The sequence below is a fragment of the Acanthamoeba castellanii genome, assembly GCF_000313135.1.
Source record: "Acanthamoeba castellanii str. Neff unplaced genomic scaffold scf7180000084715, whole genome shotgun sequence".
NCBI lineage: Eukaryota > Discosea > Longamoebia > Acanthamoebidae > Acanthamoeba > Acanthamoeba castellanii.
Window position 1 is genome coordinate 81,589 of NW_004457638.1, and position 15,362 is coordinate 96,950.

The window sequence follows — 15,362 nt, forward strand, 5'->3', positions numbered from 1 at the left end:
TCCGATTGTTCGAAGAAATCTCTGCAAATCGCGCAAAATGCGTCACGATGGCTTTCATTCGCTCTGCCCATGCCTGTGCACTTTTTTAACACTTTTGTCTTCCACTACGCCTGCGTGGCGCAGTGAGCGACGTTTTCCCGCGCGACTGGAAGAGATTCAACGATAAAAGAATGGTAAAGGAACTGCGCCGCCTCATCGCCACCGTCAAGAGCAGCGAAGAGGTATACCATCCTGGACCGCACCGCACGACACGCACGAAACACGCAACAAAACGCACTCTACTTGCACTCATGCGCTCATGGCACGCCATCGACGTCATCACCAGGACCTGGGCAAGCGGCAACGATGCCTGTCCGCACTGGACAACTTGGCGTGGCACACGCGCACCAAGGCTCGCCTCTTTGAGCCGGCTGTCGGTGCACTCGACCTACTCTTTCACCTCTCCTTCTCGTACGAGATCCACGCACTTCACGCTTGTCGTGTGCGTGCGTGCGTGCGTGCGTGTGCGGTCACACAATGCGTGCGTGTGCGTGTGCGTGTGCGTGTAATGCGTGCGTGTGCGTGTGCGTGTGCGTGCGTGCGTGCGTATGCGCATCTGAGCGTGTATGTACTCCCGTGCGTGTGCTCAAATTGCTTTCGCGTGCACCAGGTCTCAGCTCGACCCGCGAGATGCACCGCTTCGCTCGCTGGCGCTGAACACGCTCAACAAGATGGCCCTCTCCAACACTCAAGCCCTCTGCAGGGCCGGCATACTCGAGAAGTTGATCGTACTCGCCCAGCAGCAGATGAAGATCGAAGGTCAGTCACCCTTTTCCTTCTCCTGCCCTGTGGCTGACTGTGCCGACCCTGGCCCTGTGCGTCAACTTCAACTTGATCTGCGCAGGCGACAGCGCGAGCATCGAAGAGGAGCTGAGACAGAAGGTGTTGCTCGGTGTGGCGAACATTCTACTCACCTACGCCAACGACAAGGTACGCAGTCGCGAGCCAAGACTAACGAAACAGGTCGAGTGCACCACTTTTTCCTCATAGCCGTTGTGTGTCGTGTGTGGGTGTCGTGTCGTGCGGCTCCCCCGACGTTGATAGACGTTCAGGGCGCTTCTGGCGGTGGGCGCGCCAGGCGCTTGGGGTGAAAATGGCACCAGCGCGCTCGACCTCCTGCTCTCCTTCCTCAACGACCCCAAGTTCAACCTGTCCCTCCGCGGCTCCGCTGGTACGTAGTGTCATCCTTACCACTCTCACAAACCGTGTCGTGCGTGTGTCGCGTGTGCCATCTGTGTCGTGTGTGCAGCAATGATCGACAGTGTCTCATTCACTGCTGAGCAGGAATGGCGCTCATGAAGCTGTGCGAGATGTGTCGACGAGGCGAGGAGAGCTGGGCCATGGTGCGCCGCAAGGTGGCCGACTCCAACACCATGAAGAACCTCGTGCTGCTCCTCCTGCGGAAGGACGACGACAATCCAACCAAGCCGGCGTCGGCATCGACGACGACCAGCGATGGACCGGCGGCGCTGCCGGGCGTCGACGAGGCGGCGTTCACCAACAAGGCCATGGTGCTCGACGTGCTCTACGCGCTCAGCAACCTTGACTCCTTCGAAAACGAAGTCGACGCGGGCGACATGGGCGAGCGCGTCATAAAGGCCGGCGGCTGCGTCATCACCTGCGCGCTCCTCAACCGACTCGCCGCCGAGCAACAGCAACAGCAGCAGCAGCCTATCGATGCCGCCACCGCTGCGGCGGCCGAACACGATGCACGCACCAAGGCGCGGGTCGAAGTGATACGGGCGGCGGTCGGCTTGCTCTCCTCGATGGCCTTTGTCACAGGTACGCGACCCCGTTGGCCTGTTTTTATGTCGGCTCGATTCGACCACTCGGGTAGCGCCATTTTTATATATGTTACTTCTTTCCAACAAATTTACACGGACCCTGGTCAGTGGTTGCAGTGATCCCCGTGGCCCTGCAACACGCCACCTCAGAGCGATGATCTATTTTAAAAAAGGCAACATGTTCCTTGCAACCACCGAAAAAATATCGAAATTATTTATTATTTTATTGTTTTGGTTTTGTATGGTATTGCGGTATCTTTTATTTAGTTCAGCAAATTGTAGATGTTGGAGCGGCCGCGGTTCGACGCGTCGATCTTCTCCTCGTCATCCGAGGGCTGATCCTGCTGCTCTTGCTTGGGCTCCTGCTGCTGCTCTTCTTCACCGACGGCAGCGCCCTCCTTCCTCTTGCGGCTGCGCCACAGTCGCATGCCACACGGATTACAAATCCTGGCAAACGCACGCACACATGTTAGTGTGTGTGCGCACACGCAATACACAAATTTCTGGGCGAACGCACTTCTTCCCGCTGGGGCTGTTCCTCCACTGGGTCGTGCTGGCGGCGCCGCACTCGCAGCAGTGGTACCGCGGCTGGGCGCGCTGCTTGCGGATGGTCTTGAACAGCGTCGCCACGGGCACCCGAGTTCCGCCCGCCGCGGCCACGGCCTCGATCACCGCCGCGTGCGCCGCCACGGCCGACAGCTGTTGCTTCTGCTTGCTGGCCCCGGCTCCGGTGCCGACGGAGAGCTTCTTGACGCTCTCCTTGAGGAGCGCGAGCGAGCGCTGCATGTGGTTCATGTAGGCCAGCTCCTGCTCGGTGGCGACCATTACCGGTGGCGCCGGGAACGCGGCGGTGGTGCCGTAGTGGTGCTGGTGATGGTGGTGTTGTTCGACCACCACCGCCGCCTGCTGCCGTCTCCAGCGCATCTCGTCATGACGTTCGTCGTGGTGATGGTGGTGATATTGCTGCTGATGGTAGTAGGCCGCTTCATACTGCACACCACAAGAAAGAAAGCAGAAACAAAAATGAGAATGAAAATACGAAAGATATTCTCATATGTTTTGGATGCCGCGTAACGTAGTCAACATGCATCGTCAAATCAACCCTCACCATCGCACGCTGAACTGCCCAGTTGTCCTTAATTACAGAAATTGACCAGCGCCTCCCACGCAACGTCGCGTTGAGCCAAAACAACCAACACCACCGTCCACCCACGACAAATAACGAAAAACAAAGAACGAAGCCTAAGGCGGAAAAACGTACTGGCGAGGTGGGCGGGTGGCCGCCGCAGTGGCCGCAGCAGGCCAGCGACGGGTAGCCGCTTGGCGGCGGTGGTGAGGGCGGCGCGCGGTGGTGGCTGGAATAGGCTACGGCTCGGGGCGGTGGTGGTGGTCGCACGACGGGCTGTGGGTTGCACAGAAAGGAGAGTGTCGATGAGAGCATGTGCTCAACTCGAGTATTACGTGCGGTCTGTGTTACGATCTCGCTCTCTCCTTCGGGCCTCGTGCGTGTTCGTTCTTTGGATGGGTGTTCGTTCTTTCTACGCAGCGGTAGATGTGCGCCTTTCTTTGGTGCGTGACTTAGATCGGTCGCCGGTTATTGCCTCGCGCTCGTTCGGTTTTCTCGACTAGGGATGTAGATTTGGGCGTTCGTTCGTGTCGTGTCGTGCGTGCGTGCAGTGGTGGGCGAGGCGCAAAGATCTATCGAGTGCTGTGTGTGCGGTCGTGTGCTGCTGTGGTCGGTGGGTGGTGGTACTGCGGACTGGGGCGGTTGGCGATGTGTTGGCAGCTTTTTGCTGTGGCGGGCGCGAGGTGGTGCTCGTTCGTTCTTCTCGGACGTGGACTCAGAGTGTCCAGCAAACAACAACCGCGCCCAACACAGGGCGGCAGCTTCAGGTGTCTGTTGGAAAGTGAAGGGCGCGGGTGATCAATGCCACCGGCCTTTGGGTCCATTTTGGGCACTCCAATTAGACATGTTATTTGCCGCTGCGGGCGCAGCCAACACTAAGTTTGGTGCGGGCCTATCGCCAGCGACGCCACAGCCGCGCCGAAGCGCCGGTGCCACTGGATGAACACGCCGGGACCGCTGTGCGCCGTCTGAAAGTGTCGACGGTCACACGCTGTATGCCGACGGCGTGGCCAAGCCCTGGCGTCGTGTCGACGCCAGTGGACACCCACCTAGACAGCCCTCGCGCTTCCCACACGAGATCCCTGCGTTTTGACCACAAATAGGCAGGTCTACAGCTCGCCTGACCAGGAATAGATCAGAGCGCCGGTGCCATCGCACGGTCGCCCTTGGGTTGCACGCCACACTACGCGCGACACGCAATCGATGGCACTATCGCGCTGCGCATTGGTCGAATGCGTGGCCCAGCGGTTGCAGGCCTGGCCCTTTTTTGGGTTACGTTGGCGGTCGTTGCCCTGGGCGTCCGCTTTCTCGGCCTCCCTAGTCACCCTCCTGTCGATGACTTTTCCTCTTTTTTCGCACACGGGCACAGGCAAGCCGACTTTCCGTCGTCGAGATGGCTTTGGGTTTTCTCATCACATCACCGATATCGTGGGTGACATTCTTTGAATGCTGACGACTCTTGCTACAATGTTGTGTGGTGTGTGTGTGTGCCACGTAGCCAACAGAAAGGCGATCGCGGCGGCCAAGGGCGTCGAGGCCATCGTGGCCGGCATCAAGGTAAGCGCGGCGAGTGTGACACTCCCACCTGACCTTAATAAGTCCTTGTGCGTGGCACCTGGCGTAGTGTCGGCGTGTTGGTGTTGGGTGCGCCATGTGTGACCCTTATAGCGCGAGATGATGAGATTTGCGAGTTGGGTGATGCATCTGCTGCGATTTTCGATTGCTCATTCCACCTCCCTCATCCGGCGCTCACTTGTCACTGATGGTGGTGGTGGTGATGGTGATGGCCAGGCGTGCAATGGTGACAATCAGACGATCAGCTACGGCTGCCGCGCGCTCTACGTGCTCGACAAGCACCAGCAGAGCTTCAAGGTCAAGGAAAAGAACGAAAGCGAAGCCTCGGGCGCCGATGGGCAGACGGCGACGCAGGTGGCAAGCAGCGGCGCCGAAGAAGACGAGATGGCACTAAGCCCCGAGGACCGACAGTTCTGCGAGAAGGGCCGCGAGCGGATGGAGGCCTACGCTGACGAGCTCATCCCAGTCCTCATCGACATCATCCGCAAGCACGTCTCCCTAGCACACGTTGGTGTGTGCGTGTGCGTGTTGTGTGTGTGTGTCGTGTGTGTCGTTTGCGTGTGTCGCTGACCTGGGTTGACCCTCTGAAGGAGCAAGCCGGCCACTGTGGGCTACCCATCGGACGAGGCCTACATGCTGCGACACATCTGCCTCCTCTTCTTCCTCTTCTCGTCCATTCCGTCGATCCTCCACAAGATGGTCACCTCCGCCGAGTATCGGGTACAGCATCGCACCGGTGATGCATCAGCGATTCCCTCACCTTGCACAGCCCGCCGTTGCTTTGTGTTGTCTGCTGACCATTTTTTCCCCCTCTCTCTGGTGGTTGGCAACCATGTGTGAAAGTAACAGTTCACGGACGTGCTGACGGAGTTGCTGGCCGACACTGTGGTCGAGATACAGGTTTGCCCATCACCCCCCCCTTCCGGGATTAATGCTGGCCCCACGTTCCCAATTTTCTTGTGTTGAGAAAGTTGTCGTTGCCGTTCACCCAACTATTTTTTTTCTTCTTTATTTCATGGATTTTCTTTCGTTTTTTTTCCTGCATTGCCAGGTCAATGCGCTGGCCGTGATCGCCAACTTCGTGGAGACCGTGGAGAGCGCGCGCCTCCTCTGCCAAAGCCCTCGTCTGCTCGAGGTTCGCCCACTCTCCCCTTTTTGTCGTTGGTGCACCTCGAGTCTTATCACGTGTCGTGTCGTGTGGTGTCGTGTGGTGTCGTGTGGTGTCGCGTCGTGTGCGCGTTGGGTGCAGGTGTTGCGGCGGTACGAAAAGCTGGAGATGGACGAGAACAACGCCCACCTGCTCGAGAACGCGAGCTATGCCATGCAGGGCCTCAAGCAGAAGGTCCCCGACGAACTCGATCGGCTCGGCATCTCCTTCGCCAGCCTCGCCCTCCGCGAGGAGGAACTCGCCTCCGCCGAACACGGTAAGCAACCGTGTGCTGTGCGCGTGTCGTGTGATGCGTGTCATGTGCGCGCGCGTGTCGTGTGTCATGCATGTGTCGTGTGGGTTAATCTGTGATGGCACACCGCGCACGAGCAGGCGCGCAGTTGGCCAAGTGCGGCCTGTGCGAGGCGAAGGAAGCGCGTCGGGGCGACTTCCCCGTGTGCGGAGCCTGCAAGCAGGTGGCCTATTGCACGCGAGAGCACCAAAAGCAGCACTGGCGCACCCACAAGCCGCACTGCCGCCCCGCCAGCCGCCAGTAGACCCCCGCCCTCAGTGGGACTGCGCCACCAACCGCTTTTTCGCACTTCGGCCGCCTCATGAGGTGGTACGATGTCGCTCGCCTTCGCTCTTGTTTCGTGCACGCTTCGCTTTCGCTCTTTCAACGTTGTTCTTGCTGTGGCGCGCTCACGAGCTCTTCTTGTGCAGGATAGGAGAACGAAAGTGGTGTTGTGTATTTTGTGTTGGTACGGCAATGATCAACACAATGGTGGCGGTGAAGCACTGCGGAACGGATCTGGGTGTGCGTCGTGTTCGTGCGGGGCATTGGCGTGTGTGTCGCTCTTGAAGTCCAACACTGTAACCGCCGACCGCCAGCATGCTTCGCCTCTTCGCCGCTCCGGTACGCGCTGCCCACAACACACAGACACACACACCGCACACACACACACCACACACAACACGACGGAGGCGTCGCGCGGAAAAAGAACGAGCGAGGAGACGTACCTTGGGCCGTGACGACGATGGCGGCGATGGCGGCGGATGGAAGAGGAAATGCAAAACAGCATTTTTGGGGGGATCGTCCGTGGCAGAGAAGAGAGAGAGAGAGAGCAGCACACACCACACGTGGACCATCGCGACGCGTTCTCAGCTCTCTCGCTCTCGCTCTCGTTCGCTCGTTCGACTGGGCACCAACGGATCCCGCGCTCGCCGTCGGTCACCGACGCCGTGGCCGTCCGCCCGTTCATCCATCCATCCAGGAACGAAACAGAGAAAGCAAAAAGGTACGCCACCTACGACCACCACACAAATAACAAAAGAAGAAGAAATAAAAGAAAGAAGAACGAAGAGGAGACGGTGGTGACGATGATGATGATAATACCCAAACAACAAGATATATCGTAGCCTAAAAAGAGCACGAACTTGCAATATTGATTTCTCTCTATCGCCAGGATACGCATATATCGCTCTATCGATTGATCTGTCTACCTATGCGAACTCATCTTTCTCCTCCTCCTCCTCTTCTTTCTCTTCATCTTCTTCTTCTACGCCAGACACGACACCGAAAGAGAAACAAGCGCAAGACCCGACAAACACAAAAACGCGACAACAGATCGATAACCAAAAACAACGTCGACGGACAAAAAACCAACCAACGATAAACAACAACAACAAGCAACGGCCAACGAGCAAACGAACCAACGTAAGATGGATGGATGGATGAACGGGCGGACGGCCTCGACCTCGAAAGATGCGTTGATGCAAGTCGAACGAGCGAACGAGAACGAGAGAGAGAAGATGCATCATCGTCGTCGTCGTCGTTCACGCGGTCCGTGTGTGTCGTGTGTGCCTGCGCTCTCTTCTCGATCTCTCTCCTCGCGGCCATCGTTCGTAACCCCGACGCGTTGCGTGCGCACGGCCCAAAAATGCTGCTCTGCATTTCCTCTTCTCTTCGTTGTCGTGGTCGTCGTCGTCGTCTCTTCTTTGTTCTATCGATGATGATCCCTCTCTCCTCGTTCGTGGCGTAGCTGCGCGGCGGTGCACCGATCGGTGTCGTGGGCGTTGTGCTTCGCCGGCGGTGGTCGATACAGAGAGAGCCGAGTTGCGGCGTTCTATCGGTCGTCTGGGACGCGTTCTGTCGGTCGCCGTGGTGCGTCCCGCTAACGCGTGCGTGCGCTATGCGGACATGGTCAAGGTCGTGTCGACACGCGATCCCCGCACTCGTTCCGCCGAGGGCCACCTGGGACGTCGTCGCGCAGAAAACTGTGATTTCTTTCTTTTCCTTCTTCGCCTCTTCTTCCTGGCCCTTGGCCCTTGTTAGGCTCGCGCCTCGCGCTCTCGCTCTCTTCTCGAAACGATGCATCCAACTTTAGCTTCCAACAGCAGAGGCTAAAGAGTGACTTTTGGTTTGGTACTTCGGGTGGAAAGAAGATAAGAAGAACGTTTTGGGTTCTGTCTCTACGCCAGCTCTTAGTCGGAAAAAGAGACGTTGCGTTGGCCTCCTGCAGAGAACGATGACAGGTGGGAAGAGAAGTGGCCGCTGGGCAACGAGGACCAGAAGAGGTGATGGTGCGGCTGGTGCTGACCCAAACCCCGAAGAGACCGCCGCAACGGTGTAGCCGACCAGGCGAACTGGCCACTTGCAACGAACGCGGCGCCACACACTCTGGTGAAATTTCCTTCCCACGAGGAGCAAATTCGACGAGTGATGACAGGAGAGCATGGCAACGGTTTCGGCTCGGCCGATTGGCTCGGAGTGGAGCAAACTTCGAGTCTAGATCACGGTTTCCACCAAACCATCGCCCCTTGCTTCCTTATGTGATGAACCGATCGCTGTATCAGCCCCTCTGTTGGCCAGCAGTTGCGCATGGCCATGCCTTTCATCCATCTGCCTGGTGGTAGCCAAACTGGTCCCATGCAACATACCTTTTCTCTACTTTATCTCCTTCTTTCCTTTTATTTTATCTCCTGTTCTTGGATATATCTGTTTTTCTCTTTAGTGCCATGTATTGTTGTTGTTATCTTTGGTTCCCAACTTCTCAACCACTAGCTCTGTCAGAAGCCAAACCGAAACTTATGGTTTGGCTTCTGAGTTTTTGGCGCCAAGACAGCATTGTTGTAATTTTCTGTCGTTTTTTAAGAGGGCGGTGCAAACCCTGCTTGGCGAAAAGGCCAGCTCTTCGCACAAAAGCAAAAACATCCACAACACCATGAAGATCTACATCGAATACTGCACCGCCTGAGGTAGCTACGCCCTGGAGAGCGTTTTCGTCTTGTTCATGGATTGACCGTCATCTCGCGCACAGGGTACGGTTCCAAGTTTCGGGCTTGTGCGACCGCGATCGAGCGCGCCTTCCCCGAAATAGAAGTACTCGGCAACGCTAAGGGCAAGCCCAGGTCTGGGGCCTTTGAGGTCTCCTCTGAAGACGGCGTCGTCTTCTGGAGCAAGCTCGGTACCATCAGTTGAGTGGCCTTTTCCTTCGTTAGCGACTAATCCCCCCCAATTCCAACACTCAATGCTCGAGCAGGAGGCGCTGGATTCCCTGATCCCGCGAAGCTGGTCGCCAAGCTGAAGACGGCCTTCGCGAGTGAGAAGGAGCAGTAATGCCCTCCCACAAATTGGCAGAGCATCTTGATGGGCGTTCTACTCGATCTTGATGAACTTCGGTCGTCGATGCTGCCGCTCAGGGGAGTAAGCTGTGTCAATGAAGGGTCTCAACGAAGCAGGCACACGCCTGGGTTGAAATCCTGAGGGTATACATCCAATCGCAGCAGCTCCCTTGAGTGGCGGCTTCGACTGATCGTCCGATTCAACGAGTGTGAGCCCTGCTCTGCAACTTCACCCCTTTGCATCACGGCACTCTTTATCCTTCATTTATCGTGTAATTCATTTGATTACACAACCATCAATTCATAAATCATTTGCAACAAAACGCAGACAACGTGCATAATAATAATAATAACATATAAAATAAAATAAATCGCAAGATGGAAGATGGAGGGGAGACGGGCGAGCTGATTCCATCTGACCCGGCCTTCTGGGACCACTTCTACGGGCCGGAGGGAGAAGCCAGCGGTGACGTGTTCGAGTGGTACCTCTCCTTCGAGCACGCTCGCCAGGTACGCGCATCTTCATCATCCACCTCCGCACGGGGGTGAGATTTAATCTTTCTGTCTCCATCCTCTCCTCGTGCGCAGTGCTACGAGCGCTTCCTGTCGGCCGATTCTATGGTGCTGCAGGTGGGCTGCGGCACCTCCACCCTCGCCCACGACCTTATCAACTGTACACTTCAAGCCTTGGCTTTCATGCACGCGTGCTCACACGACAAGACTCAACACAAACGTGCGAACCGCACACGCACATACTCACATACACGGCAGGCAATCTCGCACGCCACGTGGTGTCGATCGACACCTGTGCGCCAGCCATCGAACAGATGCAGGCACTGAGCGCCTCGCAGCAGCGGCCCGCAACCAACAAGAAGCCCTCTCACGGCCGCGGGCGCGGCAAGCGAAAGGGCGGCGGCCAGAGCGCCGCCCCCGAGCCCGCCGGTGCCGCCGGGATCCCTCTCACCATCGACGGCTCCGTACTTTGCCCCCTAACGACGACGACGACGACGACGACGGTGATGGTTGCTCATGTGCTGACGTATGGTGGCGGTGGTGGGTGGTGGTGACAAGGTGGTGATGCTGAAGCCCGAGGGCGCGTCGTACTACCTGATGGATGCGTGCGCGCTGGGCTTCCCCGCGGAGTCGTTCGACGCGGTGGTGGACAAGGGCACCCTCGACGCCATGCTGAGCATCGGCGACGAAGCCGACAGCTGGTACCCCGCGCGCGCGGCGATTGCCGACCACCGCACTAGCAGCCATCCATCGCAACCAACAACGCAATGCAACAGTGCCGCACGACCGTCTTACTAACCACCACCACGCCTCCCGCCCAGCTGCTGGCAGATGCTGGAGGAGATCGCCCGGGTGCTCAAGCCCGACGGGCTCTACCTCGTCGTGTCCGGACCCAAGAGTGCGTGTCGTGTGCCGTGTCGTGTCGCGTTGCGTTGTGATGGCTGACGACAAACACGCGCCGCACACACACGCGCGTGTGTGCTTGTGTCGGTGGTCGGAACAGTCAAGGGCGAGCCCGATTGGATGCTGGAGGTGTTCCACAAGTGCGGGCTGTGGGACATGGACAACGCCATCCACAGCCCCGTGCAGGTGCCCCTCAACACCGGCGGCGCCGGCGACGGCCGGGACGATCAACCGGTCGACAGCGTTGGGCCGAACAAGAAGGAGTACTTCATCACCTGTTCCTTCTGGACCCTCAAAAAGAAACCATCTTCATCTTGACTAGTAGATCAGCCAACCACACAACCAATATTTTGCTTTCATTTATTTATTTGATTATAAAATAAGATGGAGGGCGTGGAAGGAGGAGAGGCGGAGCGGTGGCGCGAGGTGGCGGTGGCGGCGGCTCGTCAGGCGGGTGCCATCATCGCTACGGCCTTTCGCAAGACCGACGGCCCTGAGAACATCGAGCGCAAGACAGTACTCGACGTCGTGACCGAGACCGGTACCATCTTGCGGCCGTGTTGGAGATTGTTGTGGGGGGGGGGCGTACACCACCCGCAGTGGTGGCAAAGTGCTCTCTTCAATCAATCGATCAATCACATGTTCTACAAATTCTTGTAGCGCCACAAATCTCAAAGCAAACAAACAAGTCTTGCGAGCTTGCGGGTCCATTCTATCTCTACGACTTACGCCACGCACGTACAACGTGCATTCGCAGACAAGGAGTGCGAGCGGGTGATCATGGAAGCGCTCCTGGGCGCATTCCCCACGCACCGGTTCATCGGCGAGGAGACGGCCGTCGATGGCACTGACGACGTGCTGACCGACACGCCCACCTGGATCATCGACCCTCTCGGTATCCCTTTCTATCATCGTGTCGTGTGCGGTGCGTGCGGTGAATGCGTGTGCTCACTTCACTTCACATCATTGGCAGATGGAACGATCAATTTTGTGCACAAGTTTCCCTACATTTGCGTGTGCATCGGGCTCGTGGTGAACAAGAAGCCTCTCGTCGGCGTCGTCTACGCTCCTCTTCTCGATGAAATGTACCCCCGATCTCGACACCAGTTCCCATTCCTCTGTGACGTTCTTGCCTGACTGCGTTGTGTGTGTGTTGTGTGTTGTGTGTTGTGTGTTGTGTGTTGTGTGTTGTGCATGTGTGTGTGCGTGGGGCTTTTTAGGTTCACTGCTATCAGCGGGCAAGGCGCCTTCCTAATGACCGACCAATTCGTGTGTCGCAGATCCGGTACGCTCAGGCCTGACCGGTCTTTCTTTGCGCTCGAGGCTTACACGCACACTGAAACTGTGTGTGTGTTGTGTGTGTGTGTGTGTGTGTTGCTCATCAGAGAGCTGGAGAGCGCGATGCTGGCGACCGGCTTTCCCAAATACCGCGAATACCTCAACTTCCAGACCGCCGCCATCTACCAGGCGCTGTCCTCCAACGTGCAGGCCATCAGGTACACAACACAACGCTGTGCGCACGCACGCATGATCGCACACGACACGACGCGCGTCTGGGCTAACGAGATGAGGTCGGAAGGGCGAATGGTTCGTGCGCGCTGGACATGTGCGGGGTGGCGGTGGGCCGCCTGGAGGCCTACTACACGTGCACGGGCGTGCGCACGTGGGACTTCGCGGCTGCCACGGTCATCGTGCGCGAGGCCGGCGGGCTCGTCCTCGACCCCACAGGTGCGCACCTTTCCGCTAAATTGCACACGGCACGCACGCACGCACCATACCACCTTCATCGCACACGCACAAATGACACGACACGCGCGCTTCATCTTCAATGCAACGCAGGCGGCGAGTTGGATATCATGGGCAAGCGCGTGATGGCCACGAATGGCCAGGAGATGGCGGACAAGATCGTGGGGTTCATCCGTGACCGCAACCTCCCCCAGGACGTGGGCAGCCTGCCCGACTTTTGATTGGCCATTGGTAGCGGGCCTCCCACGTACGTAATGCGGTTTATTGGTGCAGCAGCCACAAGTTTTTATGTATTTTAATGTGTGCATTTTGTAATGGCAGGTTGTGTGGGAGGGAGGGTTACAAGGAAACACTTGAAAAAAAGGAGCCAGACCATGGTGGCATGGCAAGAGAGACATGAAGAAAACTCCGCCAAAGCAAGTTACTCGAACGAAGTACTCGAAGAGGTGGCTGGCTGTGACGGCGCAGCAGAACTCACTCAGTGAAAAGGTTGTAACAGCACAAGAAAGCAACACACATGGAGACTCAACGAAAGGACAGCAAAGGGGCGAATCTGCCAGAGATGGAAGGGTTTCTGGTGAAGAAGGGGGCGGTGGTCAAGTCCTGGAAGAAGAGATGGTGCATCCTGAGAGACAACGCCCTGGCCTACTACACCAAGAAGGTGCCCCACCAAACAAACATAAAGATTTTATTTTGTCTAATTTTTGAAAGAGTTTCAAACCAATTGGTATTGATTGTTCTTCTGGCATGCGGCAGGGAGGCGAGTTGAAGGGCATCATTCCCATGGGTTCGGCGGGCGGCGTTCAGCAGCTCACCGCCAATGACACCAAGAAAAAGAACAACAAGAAGAAGCACTGCTTCACCCTGGAGACACCCCATCGCAATTGGCACTTCGTTGCCGAGAGCGAGGAGCTGATGGTCCCTGGATCGAGGCCCTCACCCGCTGCCGCGACGCCGCCAAGGCCAGTCCCATTGCAACTGCCCAGGTTTTGCCCGTAATCCTCCTAGGTAACAGCCCAGTTGCTCACTGGTGTCGGAGGAAAACCCTGGGCAGCTCCAGGTTGCCGAGGTCGGGCCAGACTCCAACCAATTGAAGGTCAACGACTTTGAGCCCATGGCCGTGATTGGCCGCGGCAACTTTGGCAAGGTCCAGCTGCTGGGTTACTGGGTTTTGGTTACTTTCGTTGCATTGGAACGTTCTGACCAACCGGAATGTAATCTCGTGGTGACCACGGAAACAAAACAGGTGTTGCAGGTGAGACTAAAGTCGACGGGGAAGATCTACGCCATGAAGGTGCTGCACAAGACCAGCATGTTGGAGGGCAAGGGCCTGGCGCACACCATGGCCGAGAAGGCCATCATGATCCGCCTGTCGTCGCCCTTCATCGTCAAGCTCCACTTCACCTTCCAGAGCTCCGACAAGGTCTACTTTGTCATGGACTATGTCAACGGCGGTACTCTACCCATACATATTTCTATATATTTCAACATATTCGTTACATGTTATGACATAAATGTAAATCAGGCGAGGTGTTCTATCTCTTGCAACGGGACAAGACGTTCAGCGAGGAGCGGGCGTGCTTCTACGCCGCTGAGATCCTGTTGAGTCTGGAGTACCTCCACCAAGAGGGTGTAATCTACAGGTACTACATTCCAATCAACATTACTGCCAAATCTTAGGATAGTTTATGTATCTTTAGTTTTCTTGTATATTCACCACTTATAATCATATATTAATAACATAGGGACTTGAAACCGGAGAACGTATTGATCAGTGGCGAGGGCCACGTGCGATTGACCGACTTTGGCATCTCCAAGGAGGGCTTCGTGTCCAAGAACGACCGCACCAACACCCTCTGCGGCACCCCCGACTACCTCGGTACCCCCTCAGCCCCCCCCCCCAAATGCGGTCTTCTGTTTGTGGACTGATCGGCTTTCCCGCGCACGAGCGTTTGGTGGGTCCAGCGCCGGAGATGTTGGCGCGGCTGAGCTACGGCGTGGAGGTCGACTGGTGGAGCTTCGGCATCCTCATCCACGAGATGCTCACCGGCTTTGTGCGTCTGACCACTTGTTGTCCACTCATTTCCCCCATTTGTGCTCATCACGCACGCACACGCACACGCACACGCACACGCACACGCGCACGCGCACGCACAGCCGCCATTCTACAGCATTGACACGCAGGTGATGTGTGAGCGAATCGTCCAGGAGGCCTATCAACCGAATCCTAAACTGAGCGAGGTACGCGAGTGTTGGTTTCTGTTGTGTGTGTGGAGTATTGGCCTTAGTCGCACCACGCTCATCGCACGCAACACGCGCACAGAATGCGAACGATCTGATCGGGCGCCTGCTGCAGCGCGACCCGACCGTGCGGCTCTGCGATCCTGCCCTCCTCAAGGCGCACCCGTTCTTCGCGTCCATCGACTGGGCCAAGCTCGCCGACCTGGCCGTCACCCCACCCTACATCCCGCCCGTCGTACGAGCCCACAATATTTAAAAATAATTGATTTTATATTTTATATTTTTGATAATTTAAGTATCTGAATGGTGGATGCTGGTGAGCAGAAGGACGAGGCGTCGGTGGAGATGATAGATCCGCTGTTCACAACCGAGGCGGCGGCTGCCAACACGCCAACAGGCCTCAGCAAGTCCCTCCACTCCCAGGCCCACATCCAGGACTTCACCTACATCTCCACACCCGCCATCATCAGCCAATCAACCACAGACCAATGATCACCCAAGCCTAAGTTTTACCCCACACAATCTGGGTCCTATTTACTCAATCCCAAGTGTAATCATCAATGATCATTGGCAGATGTTTAGAAAGTGTATTTCCTCCATTGCATCTGGATCAAGACACAGCGAACTGTAACATGAGAAACACACCAGCACCAACAAAAAAGTT

The 15,362-nt window shown here is 56.8% G+C and overlaps 7 protein-coding genes across 7 annotated transcripts; 6 read left to right on the plus strand and 1 right to left on the minus strand.

Annotated features, from left to right (window-relative positions):
- Positions 1 to 170: 170 nt before the first annotated feature.
- Positions 171 to 1,981, plus strand: ACA1_149140 (uncharacterized protein; the record flags this gene model as incomplete). Its single annotated transcript, XM_004351471.1, has 7 exons — positions 171 to 221; positions 326 to 450; positions 650 to 798; positions 884 to 969; positions 1,084 to 1,210; positions 1,324 to 1,821; positions 1,941 to 1,981. 7 exons carry the CDS (start codon positions 171 to 173, stop codon positions 1,979 to 1,981), a joined length of 1,077 nt encoding a protein of 358 aa, XP_004351523.1.
- Positions 1,982 to 2,086: 105 nt separating this feature from the next.
- Positions 2,087 to 3,264, minus strand: ACA1_149150 (GATA zinc finger domain containing protein; the record flags this gene model as incomplete). Its single annotated transcript, XM_004351472.1, has 3 exons — positions 2,087 to 2,270; positions 2,341 to 2,813; positions 3,085 to 3,264. 3 exons carry the CDS (start codon positions 3,262 to 3,264, stop codon positions 2,087 to 2,089), a joined length of 837 nt encoding a protein of 278 aa, XP_004351524.1.
- A 1,182-nt stretch (positions 3,265 to 4,446) lies between these two features.
- Positions 4,447 to 6,228, plus strand: ACA1_149160 (MYND finger domain containing protein; the record flags this gene model as incomplete). The annotated part of the gene is made up of 7 exons (XM_004351473.1): positions 4,447 to 4,506; positions 4,741 to 5,039; positions 5,115 to 5,244; positions 5,374 to 5,424; positions 5,576 to 5,659; positions 5,774 to 5,948; positions 6,065 to 6,228. Coding segments are annotated over 7 exons (963 nt in total), but the record flags the coding sequence as incomplete, so codon positions are not given.
- A 2,165-nt stretch (positions 6,229 to 8,393) lies between these two features.
- ACA1_149170 (selT/selW/selH selenoprotein domain containing protein) lies at positions 8,394 to 9,290 on the plus strand (the record flags this gene model as incomplete). Its single annotated transcript, XM_004351474.1, has 3 exons — positions 8,394 to 8,469; positions 8,992 to 9,138; positions 9,214 to 9,290. The coding sequence occupies 3 exons, from the start codon at positions 8,394 to 8,396 to the stop codon at positions 9,288 to 9,290; spliced, it is 300 nt and encodes a 99-aa protein (XP_004351526.1).
- A 383-nt stretch (positions 9,291 to 9,673) lies between these two features.
- Positions 9,674 to 11,029, plus strand: ACA1_149180 (methyltransferase domain containing protein; the record flags this gene model as incomplete). The annotated part of the gene is made up of 6 exons (XM_004351475.1): positions 9,674 to 9,805; positions 9,884 to 9,968; positions 10,067 to 10,272; positions 10,367 to 10,509; positions 10,630 to 10,706; positions 10,812 to 11,029. 6 exons carry the CDS (start codon positions 9,674 to 9,676, stop codon positions 11,027 to 11,029), a joined length of 861 nt encoding a protein of 286 aa, XP_004351527.1.
- Positions 11,030 to 11,095: 66 nt separating this feature from the next.
- On the plus strand, positions 11,096 to 12,678 carry ACA1_149190 (myoinositol monophosphatase 1, putative; the record flags this gene model as incomplete). Its single annotated transcript, XM_004351476.1, has 7 exons — positions 11,096 to 11,252; positions 11,469 to 11,548; positions 11,711 to 11,796; positions 11,932 to 11,996; positions 12,099 to 12,183; positions 12,291 to 12,439; positions 12,551 to 12,678. The coding sequence occupies 7 exons, from the start codon at positions 11,096 to 11,098 to the stop codon at positions 12,676 to 12,678; spliced, it is 750 nt and encodes a 249-aa protein (XP_004351528.1).
- Positions 12,679 to 12,974: 296 nt separating this feature from the next.
- On the plus strand, positions 12,975 to 15,190 carry ACA1_149200 (PHprotein kinase domain containing protein; the record flags this gene model as incomplete). Its single annotated transcript, XM_004351477.1, is given in 11 exon segments — positions 12,975 to 13,118; positions 13,214 to 13,375; positions 13,390 to 13,465; positions 13,537 to 13,604; positions 13,704 to 13,911; positions 13,983 to 14,100; positions 14,203 to 14,336; positions 14,423 to 14,511; positions 14,642 to 14,698; positions 14,781 to 14,933; positions 15,023 to 15,190. 11 exon segments carry the CDS (start codon positions 12,975 to 12,977, stop codon positions 15,188 to 15,190), a joined length of 1,377 nt encoding a protein of 458 aa, XP_004351529.1.
- Between the last annotated feature and the right edge of the window lie 172 nt (positions 15,191 to 15,362).